At 46.1% G+C, this 11095-nt stretch overlaps 1 protein-coding gene across 1 annotated transcript; it reads left to right on the forward strand.

Annotated features, from left to right (window-relative positions):
- Positions 1-387: 387 nt before the first annotated feature.
- LOC134434112 (olfactory receptor 14J1-like) lies at positions 388-5065 on the forward strand (the record flags this gene model as incomplete). The annotated part of the gene is made up of 2 exons (XM_063182805.1): positions 388-849; positions 5048-5065. Coding segments are annotated over 2 exons (480 nt in total), but the record flags the coding sequence as incomplete, so codon positions are not given.
- Positions 5066-11095: the final 6030 nt, after the last annotated feature.

An 11095-nucleotide genomic window follows, 5' to 3' on the forward strand; every position in this document is an offset into this window, starting at 1 on the left:
CAGCAAATGTCCAACAGCAGCTCTATCAGACACTTCCTCCTGCTGGCATTGGCAGACACGCGGCAGCTGCAGCTCCTGCACTTCCGCCTCTTGCTGGGCATCTCCCTGGCTGCCTTCCTGGCCAACGGCCTCATCATCAGCGCCGTAGCCTGCGGCCACCACCTGCACACACCCATGTTCTTCTTCCTGCTCAACCTGGCCCTCAGCGACCTGGGCTCCATCTGCACCACTGTCCCCAAAGCCATGCACAATTCACTCTGGGACACCAGGAACATCTCCTACTCAGGATGTGCTGCTCAGCTCTTTTTCTTTCTGTTCTTCATCTCAGCAGAGTATTTCCTCCTGACCATCATGTGCTATGACCGCTACGTGTCCATCTGCAAACCCCTGCACTACGGGACCCTCCTGGGCAGCAGAGCTTGTGCCCACATGGCAGCAGCTGCCTGGGGTAGTGCCTTTCTCTATTCGCTGCTGCACACAGCCAATACATTTTCCCTGCCCCTGTGCCATGGCAATGCCCTGGGCCAGTTCTTCTGTGAAATCCCTCAGATCCTCAAGCTCTCCTGCTCAAAATCTTATCTCAGGGAACTGGGGCTCATTGCAATTAGTGCCTGTTTGGTATTTTGTTGTTTTGTGTTCATTGTTTTCTCCTATGTGCAGATCTTCAGGGCTGTGCTGAGGATCCCCTCTGAGCAGGGACGGCACAAATCCTTTTCCACCTGCCTCCCTCACCTGGCCGTGCTCTCCCTCTTTGTCAGCACTGGCATTTTTGCCTCCCTGAAGCCCCCCTCCATGTCCTCCCCATCCCTAGATGTGGCAGTGACAGTTCTGTACTCGGTGGTGCCTCCAGCCCTGAACCCCCTCATCTACAGCCTGAGGAACGAGGAGCTGAAGGCTGCAGTCTGGAGACTGATGACTAGACAATGTAAGAAACATTAAATTGCTGGACAGTTTCTGAAAATAATTTCTAATAAAAGTTGTCTTGATACTTCTTGTTGGTTTCATTTTGGAGCTTTTTTTTGGTTGTTTACCTTTTTTAATGTTGTCCCTAAATGAAAGCAATCAATTTTGCCATATCTCATTTTGTTTCTCCACACGTCCACTGTGACCTGTAGACTGTGTCAGCGAGGAGCTGTGCTCTTGATACCTTTAAATGAAAAAAAGGATTTCTTTCATATGAAGCTATCAAGAACATAGCTCCTCACTGCCACAGTCCAGCAAAGTTTTCCCTGGAGATCCCCCTTTTGTTGCCTTCTCTGCACAGATAAGCAATGTCTGTGTGCAGAGCTGGGGGCAGATCAGTGCTGGCACAGCAGCTGTGCCCAGCAGCAGCAGCACTTGGTGTTGCCAGTGCTGCTGCCGTGGCCCTGCCCTGCTGCCCTGGTGGCCCTGGTGTTGCTGCAGGGCCTGAGTGCTCTCGGGGCCGGGCACAGCCCTGGGGGTGGCAGTGCCGGGGCTGCAGCAGGGACCGGCCATGGGCACTGCTAGGGCAGCGCTGACACCTCAGGCCAGGGCCTGGGGGCTCCAGCCTCCTTGCCCAGGCTCTCTCAAGAACACACCCAGGCCAATGCTCAGCACAGAAAAGCCCCGTGAGCAGCCCCAGGCTGGCCGTGGGCAGGCTGGGGGCAAACAGCATGGCTGGGGTTGCAAGGGCCCTGGGGGAGACAGGAAGGAGCAGCAGAGCAGGGGTTGATCTATCTCCAGTGCACTGGCCTCTGCAGTCAGCCAGAAAGTTTGTTCCCATCAGCTGGGAGTTTCCTGTCCCACTGCAGACTCTGTTACTCAGAGCCAGGGCTTCCTGGCAGCTGCCCCCAACAGCCCTGAGCATTTCCTCTGTTTCACATTTGCTTTCTTTGCACCTCCTGCTTCACATTTCTTCTAATTGCCCACCCCAGGGGGCCCACAACTGGAACACAGCACTCGAGGTGCTGCCCAACCAGTGCTGAGCACAGGGAAAGAATCACTGCCCTGCTCCTGCTGGCTACACCATTCCTGATCCAGGCAAGGAGCCATTGGCCTTCTTGGCCACCTGGGCACACTGCTGCCTCATGCCCAGCCTGCTGTCCATCAGTCTCTGCAGGTCCCTTTCTGCCTGGCTGCTCTCCAGCCGCTCTGTCCCCAGCCTCTAGCACTGCAGGGGTTGTTGTGGCCAAAGTGCAGAACCAACCACTTGGTCTTCCTAAACCCCACCTTTTTGGATTTGGGCCCTGGATCCAGCCTGTCCCAGGCTCTGTGCAGAGCCCTCCTACCCTCAAGCAGATCAACACTCACACCCAGTTTGGTGACATCTGCAAAGATGTCCTTGGTTCCTTGGGGCCCCAAATATGACAATGGTCTCCTTGGTTCCATGGGGCTACACAGTGTGACAATGTTCTCGTTGGTGATGCAGTTTCACAAGAGCCCCATGGTTCCATGGGCCCCTGAAGTGTCAGAGAGGCCCCTTCATTCCGCCGGGCCGTGGAGTGTCCCAATGGTCGCCTTGATTTTGCAGTGTCAAAATGGTGAAACCCCTTGGTTACACAAGGCCCTGCAGTGTCACAATGGCCTCTGTTGTTCCACGAGGACCCCGAGTGTCACGGCGCATTCCCTGGCTCCATTTGGCCCCAGAGCACCACACTGGACCCCTGGTTCTATGGGCCTGCACAGTGTCACCATGGTCCTCTTAGTTCCACTAGGCCCTGCAGTGTCACGATGGCACCAGCGCATCCCAATTATCACAGAATGACAGAATCAAAGAGGCTGGAAAAGACCTTTGGGATCATCAAGCCCAACCAATACCCTAATACTCCCTTGTCACCCAGATCATGGCACTAAGTGCCACTGGAGAGGGACAGTGACACCTCCCCCCTGGCCAGCCCATTCCAATGCCCACTCACCCTTTCTGTGAAGAACTTCTTCTTATTGTCCAGCTTGAGACTCGCCTGGTGCAGCTTAAGGCTGTGTCTTCTTTACCTGCCCTCCAGCAGATCCACACTCACACCCAGCTTGGTGCCATCTGCAATTTGTGAATGGTGGACTCGATCCCCTCAGCCAGATCATCAGTGAAGATATTAAACAGGACTGGGCCCAGCACAGATCCCTGGGGGACACCACCAGTGCCTGGACACCAGCTGGGTGCAGCACCATCCCCACCACTCTCTGGGCCCAGCCTCCAGCCAGCTCTTTATCCTGGGAAGGGTGAACATGTCCAAGCCATGGGCTGCAGTTTTTCCAGGCAATTCTGTGGCTCATGGTTTTAAAGGCTTTGAAGTCCAGGCACACAACATCCAGAGCATTTCCTGCATCCATATGTGAGTCACCTGGTCATAAAAGGAGACCAGGTTGGCCAGGCAGGACCTGCCACCCCTTAATCCACGCTGGCTGGCTCTGACCCCTCGGCCATCCTGTGGGCGCCCTGTGATGGCACTCAAGGTGATCTGTTCCATAACCTTGCCAGGCACCCAGGTCAGGCTGACAGGCCTGGAGTTCCCCAGCTCCTCCTTCCAGCCCTTCTTGGGGATGGGCTCACACTGGCACCTCCAGTCCTCTGGGACCTCCCCACTGAGCCAGCACTGATGGTAAATGATGGAGAGCAGCTTGGGAGCTCATGCCCCATCTCCCTCATGCCCCTAGGATGGATTCCATCTGTTCCCAGAGACACCTGTGAGCATCTGAGTGGCTCAGCAGGTCCCCAGCTGCTTCCTCCTGGATTACAGGGGGGCTGTTCTTCTCCCTGTGCCCATTTACCAGCTCAGGAGAACACTTGTCCTGAGAACAGCCTGTCCTAATATTGAAAATTGAGACAATCAAGGTGTTAAGTAGCTCGGCTTTTCTTTCTCTTTAGTTTCTATATTCTCCACTACATCCAATAAGGAGTAGACATTCCTTTATCCCTCCTTTTGCTATACACTTTTTTATACAAAGTTTTTTTTAATTTTTTTTTCCAGAATGGGCTAGGTTAAATTCTGATTGAGCTTCACGTATCTAATTTTCTTTTGGATAACATAATGACATCCTTAAACACTTCCTGAGTTGCTGGTCCTTTTTTACACCGGAGTTCCCACAAAATGTGAATGGGCAGGCAAGCCAGTCATTTTCCTCACTAGATCATCTTTTGCCACACTGGCAGAGGCTGCTCCTTCCTCTTAGGGTTACTTTCTTGAAATGTGTCCATCCTTCCTGGACCCCTTTGTTTTTAAGGGCTGTTTCCCTTTAAAGAATCAGGACCTGATTTGGTACTCCCCAAATCAGCATCCTAAACAGGCCAAAGTCTGCCCTTCCTAATTCCAGTGCAGAAGTTTTGTTGCTGCCCCTCCTTATTTCACAGAAGATTACAGAGTGGGCTATGACATCACAGAATGGGGTATATGAGGTCATAGAGCAGCTATGACATCACAGACTGCCTCTGTGATATCACAGAGCAGGCTGTGACATCACAGGTCAGAGGTATGACATCACAGAACAAACTGAGACATCACAGAGCAGGCTGTGACATCCCCGAGGGGCTGTGTGACATCCCAGCAGGGCTGTGTCAGGTCACTGGGTTGGTCACTCTGCCCCAGCTCCCCCTCACAGTTTCTCCCAACAAGTCCAATGCTGTTCATGCCCAGCAGGGTCCCTGTCCCCCGGCATCCCCCCGGCCCACCTGGAGCCACAGCCTCCACCAAAGGATGTTCCACAGGATCCACCCCAGAGCCTGACATGGGGACAAGGGGCCAGGACTGTGTGACCAGGAGCAAAAGGGGAGGCCTTTAGGGTTCCCATTATTGAAGAAGTACCAATTGAAGCAAAAGGAAAAGGGGATATTAGTGATCTATTACTAGTTTCAGAAGCAGAATACAATATTTTGGGAACAGACCTGATTCTTTCGTTAAAATTGGTATTCAACCCCAAAATGATCAACTAAAGGTACAGATGTACAAACTGACAGACCAGAATGAGAGTAAAATATGTCCTAATGTCTGGTCCACTCCTGGGGAAATAGGTAAATTGGATATAGAACCCTTAAAAATCACCATTGTAAACGCTGAGTTTCCTGTAAGAGTGAGACAATACCCTATTCCGCTAGATGGCAGTCGAGGGCTGAAGCCAGTAATTGAAGAACTCTTAAAGCAGGGCAAGTTAGAAGAATGTATGTCACCCCACAATACCCCCAATATCCCTGTGAAGAAAAGTGACGGCAGCTACCGTCTAGTCCAAGACCTAAGGGCTGTTAATCAACAAACAGCCACAAGGTTTCCTGTGGGAGCTAACCCGTATACATTACTAAGTAAGATTTCCTCTGACTATACCTGGTGTAGTGTAGTGGACTAGAAAGATGCATTTTGGTCCTGTCCTTTAGAGGAGGGATGCAGGGACTATTTTGCCTTTGAGTGGCAAGATCCAGACACAGGGAGAAAACAACAATTAAGGTGGTCCGTTCTTCCACAAGGCTTTACAGAATCCCCAAATCTTTTTGGCCAGGCTTTAGAAAGAGTTTTACAAGATTTTGAAAGACCAGAAGGAACTAAACTAGTACACTATGTAGATGATCTATTAATTGCAGGAGAGAATCAGGAGCAAGCGAGAGAAGCAACAATCAGTCTGTTGAATTTCTTGGGAAAGAAAGGCCTAAAGGTTTCAAGGGCTAAGTTACAATTTGCTGAAGAGGAAGTGAAATATCTAGGAAATATCACTGGCTGAGTAAAGGAACAAAGAAATTGGATCCTGAGAGAATATCGGGAATACTGAGTCTGGCTTCCCCTAATAACAAAAGCGAAGTACCACAACTCTTAGAGTTATTGGGATATTGTAGACAATGGATAGATAGATATAGTCAAAATGTGAAATTGTTGTTTGAAAAACTAACAGTAATACAGTGAAATGGAATCAGGAGGATGAAAAACAATTTAAGAGTTTGAAAGATGCTCTAATTCAAGCCCCAGTACTCAGCCTACCTAACTGAGGTAAACCTTTTCAATTATTTGTAGATACTGTTGAGGAAACTGCTTATGGAGTGAGTCCTTACCCAGCACTGGGGAAGAGACAAAAAGCCGGTGGGGTATTATTCAAGGTTACTGGACCCTGTTAGTCGAGGATGACCAATATGTTTAAAAGCTATAATAGCAACTGCTCTTCTGGTAGAAGAAGCAAAAAAAGTTACATTTGGAGCTCCTTTAGTAATATATACCCCCATAATGTTAGAAGCATATTGCATCAAAAAGCAGAGTAGTGGCTCACTGATAGCCGGATTTAAAAGTATGAAGCTATCTTGATACATTCCTCTGAACTGGAACTTAAAAGTCACTCCGGCTCAGAACCCTGTTCAATTTCTCTGTGGGGAGCCAGCTGAAGATCTTGCTCATAACTGTGTGGAATTAATCGAATTACAAACAAAAGTGAGACCAGATATAAGTGAGATGGAGCTATCTAATGGGGAAAAATATTTTATCGATGGCTATCAAGGGTGACAGAAGGGAAAAGAAATTCAGGATACGCTATTGTAGAAGGAGAAAATATGTCTGCAATAGAAAGAGGAAAAATAAGTTCAAGCTCTTGAATTATTTGCTTTATACTGCGCTTTAGAACTTTTAAAAGATAAGGTGGGGACTATTTACACAGACTCAAAATATGCTTTTGGAATTGTACACACATTTGGAAAAATCTGGATGGAAATAGGCTTGATAAACACTCAAAGGAAGAAACCAATCCATCAGGAGTTAATAATCATAGTGCTTGAAGCCCTGAAAGAACCTAAGAGAATAGCTGTAGTACATGTAAGAGGTCATCAACGAGGGTCAAGCTACTTAGCGAGAGGAAACAACACAGCTGACCAAGCTGCAAAAGAGGCAGCATGTAAGTTAAAAGAAACTAGCCAGCTGAACACTATAGCGGAAATTCAAGAGGAGCTGCCAAAAAGCTATAGTACTCAAGAGGAGGAAGCTATAAAAATATTAGAAGCTAAGAAAGAGCTGGGAAAATGGGTACTATCAGATGGGAGGGAGATTTTACCTAAAGCTTATGCTAGAAGGATTCTAAGCCAGTTACACCAATGTACTCATTGGGAACAAGAGCCTTATGTGATCATTTTTTAAAATATTATGGATGTATTGGAATTTTTGATCTAGCAAAACAAATAACACAGGATGTTCAACTTGTCAAAAAGTTAACAAAAAGGTAATGAGACAATCTTCAACCGGCAGTGGAAAAATAGCCTACAGACCATTTGAAAGGGTTCAGGCGGATTATACTGAATTACCAAGGGTGGGCAAAGGAAATACTTGTTAGCATTAGTAGATCAACTGACTCATTGGGTGGAGGCCTACCCAGCTGCCTGAGCCACGGTGAAGTTTGTAGTAAAAATATTGTTGGAACAAATCATTCCTCAATTTAAGGTTATCAGGGCCATTGATTCTGATCAGGGCTCCCACTTTACTTCCAGCATCATAAGAGGAGTAACACAAGCCATGGGGATTTCCTGGGAATATCACACCCCTTAGCACCCCCAGAGCTCTGGGAGGGTGGAAAGAATGAACCGAAGTATAAAACAGAAATTAACAAAATTGATAATTGAGACCCAAATGTCATGGGTAAAATGTTTACCTTTAGCGTTACTTAATTTAAGAACACTTCCAAATGCAGATACGGGACTTTCTGCGTATGAGATGCTTTATGGAATGCCCTATTCGCAGGAGGTACCCCAAACATCAGTAGTTGTAGCCGATATGACTATTCAAAAATACATACAGAAGATGGGACAACATGTCCTAGAACTAAGGGAGAAAGAAGTAATTGCCCAAATAGCCCCTCTCGGATTTAGCATACATTAAATAAAACCGGGTTACTGGGTGCTGAATAAAAGCTGGAAAGAAGAAAGTTTGTCTCCTAGGTAGGAAGGTCCATATTTAACTCTGCTGACCACCGATACTGCTGTCCAACTGCGGTAAAAGGCTGGACGCACGCATCGCGGGTCAAAGGACCAGCGGAACCACCGACAGAGACGGAACCACCGACAGAGACGCCTGCTGAGTCCCAGTGGAGAATTGCATCTACCCCTGGAGAACTGAAAACCAAGTTAAAAAAAGACTGATGTATGTCACGAAAATGCTGTACTCACCACAGGTAGAATGTACTACTCCAGACTGTAAGTGTTATCCATGGGGTTGTTTTAAGTGTATAGAGTGTGAAGAATTTTGGTATACAAACCTACCAAAGGGACAGATCCCTAATGCTCTCTGCTGTAATTGTATGAAAGAAATAGAGAAGGAAACTGACAAAACTTTGTGGGCTACAGTAAGGAAAGGATATATATTAAAACAGGTGATAAAGATTGGTAGAGAACTTGCGTACACAGAACAAGAGCAGGAATTGATTTGCAGGAAGTACCAAAGGCCAAATTAGAAAAAGTAGAGTGTGACAAGGGCAATTGGATACTGGATGAATACCAAATTAAAGCAAAAGAGTGGCAGGAAGCCAAGTATCGCTGGAAGAGGGGGAGGCACATACATTAGCCCTATTGTAGTCGCACATTCCCCAAACTCAGGGGCCAATTGGCCTGAATTAAAAAGAATCGGACCACAACCACGATAAATAGAGATCTGAAGGCTCATGAGGTGAAAGGCAAAAATGAAACAAAAGATATCAGTGACTAATTCCCAAGGTATAAACTCTGATACCAAGAAGATGTACATTTCGGCCCTTGGATGCAACCCAAGGGGCCTTGAGAGAGATAGAGAGTTAAACCCTTGAGGATTATTTTCACTGTATTGATCATTGCATCCCAGGCAATGGGCCTTAGTAGCCTCACTCCTGAACTCCACATAATCCATGAGCGAGCTGCAGGATCAGAGCCTGTTGCTCCAACTGTCTGTGACAAATGCAATCACACTGTCTGGATTGGGGGAAAAATAGAATCAATGTTCATGGCACATTCCCATGTTAGTGAAGTGTGCTATGACCATAACCAATTAAAGATGTGCACTACAGGTGGCAAATTATAATGGTTTGGAGGAATTTGAAAACATGGACTGAAAGTTTCTTCCATAGATAGACCCATTTTAACCAACCTTCTAAAAGATGATGATGAACGAAGTTGTCTGCGATATGCCATATTTTTTTGTTTAGCAAAGGACAGAGAAGGAAGAGACCCAGAAAGTAAAATATCAGAAGCAATTAAGTGAACAATACAAACAGTTAGAACAGCAGTATGGTGACGGGGGTCTTCTGACTTCAAATAAGAATCTTTTTGTAGATCTAATGCAAAAAATTGCAACAGAATTAGAGTTATCCAACTGCTAGATTTGTGGGAGATTAAAATCAGCCGAAAAATGGTCATGGAGAGGTGAGGGTCTAGCTTCAGAGCAATTTCTAAAATACAACCATACTGAAATTTCCAAAACATTGAACCAGCCTGAGGATGGATTTTAATTCATCGAATAATTGGGACAGTTTGCATCAGCAGGGAGGGGAGAAAATATGCTGAAGTGGTAGGGTATGCTCCCTGCACATCTACTTTAGCTGTAAATTCAAACAATAACGCTAGAACTTGGCAGCCAACACCTCCTGCTGTATACTGGAGCTTAAATAAAGAGAAAAATTGCAAATGGAACAACAAAATGAAGTTGTGCTGGCATAAAAGTCCTGGAGCTAACCCTGGAGCTAACCCTGGAGCTAACCAATCCCTGGAGACCCTAAGAGTATACTGAGAATAACCTGAGGCTGTAATTGATCCATGGAAAGCCCCAAATGGTATATATTGCATTTGTGGGCAAAAAGCTTTCAGTGAACTGCCCTGTAGATGGAAAGGATCCTGTACTTTGGGGATTACACAACCCTCCTTCTTGGTACTACCAAAGTCCAAGAGTAACCAGTTAGGAGCACCCTTATATGAAAACCTGAACAGGGAAAAAAGAGAATTGAAACTTGAGTTTCCAAGGGCAGGAGGGGACCAAAAATGGGGAGAAGAAGAGTGGCCAGCAGAAATAATAATTATGGGCCAGCCACTTGGGCTCAAGATGGAAGCTGGGGATATAGGACCCCAATTTACCTGTTGAATAGGTTGATTAGACTGCAAGCAGTGGTAGAGGTAGTCTCGAACCACTCCTCAGAGGCCCTGGACTTGTTAAGCCGGCAGCACATTCAGGTGCGGGCATCAGAATTTAATAGCCTTGGACTATCTGCTGGCCGAAGAAGGGAGAGTGTGCGGGAAATTCAATGAGTCAGAATGCTGTGTTGAAATTCATGATTACGGAGAAATCACCCAGGGTTTGGCAGCAGAGATCAAAAGGGTAGCTCATGTCCCGGTCCAAAAATGAAATTCCATTCTTCAAGCCCCATGGTGGGACCAGATGCTTGAAGGGGGAACTTGGTGGAAGAAAATAGGGTTCCTGATATTGTGCTCATTAGCTGGATTATTGTTTCTACCTTGCCTTATTCCATGTTTTATCTGACTAATCCACTCAGTCATTCAAAGCATGCAGATTGCAGTAACTGACTCAGAATTGGCTACCGGAGAAGATAGTCAACTTGAGAAAACAGCTAAGATAACCAAAATAATGAAATTAAAGAAAAGAGATCAGAAGAGAAAGCTTCAAAAGTTTTGGCCAGATTTGAAGCCCAGACAAGAATGAGTAAAATAAATGAAAATTTATACAAGCAGAATAGGGACTGTGAAATGCAAAGCTGCATTTCTTATCAGGTACAAACAGGCGACGTGTGTATTTGTGATTGTGATATGTGTAGAGACTGACAACGGGATAGTTGCGAATTCTAATAATAACTGAGAAAAATAAAGCATAGGAAAAGGCCTTTGGAACTATCTTTTGTTTGCACTTAACCCTGATTCATTTAGGAACATTGGAATTAAGGTGTTAAAGATGTTGCTTTTTGTTTGCATTTAATCCATAAAAAGCTCTGCAATAATAACCTTTTGAAGTGTAATTTTAGAACATTACCTGTATCCTTGAAACTATAGCTTTGGAATATATATAAAGGAAATATGCTTATCTCACGCCTTGTTGAAGCAAAGAAAAACAGCTTGAGAAAGGAAGATGAACATCACCTCAAGGATTTAGGGTTTCGACCAAGGGAAGCTGGACATCACTATTATGAAATTTATAGTCTCTGCAATTAAAAGGTG

Source organism: Melospiza melodia, unplaced genomic scaffold (assembly GCF_035770615.1).
Source record: "Melospiza melodia melodia isolate bMelMel2 unplaced genomic scaffold, bMelMel2.pri scaffold_32, whole genome shotgun sequence".
In the NCBI taxonomy this organism is placed as follows: Eukaryota; Metazoa; Chordata; class Aves; order Passeriformes; family Passerellidae; genus Melospiza; species Melospiza melodia.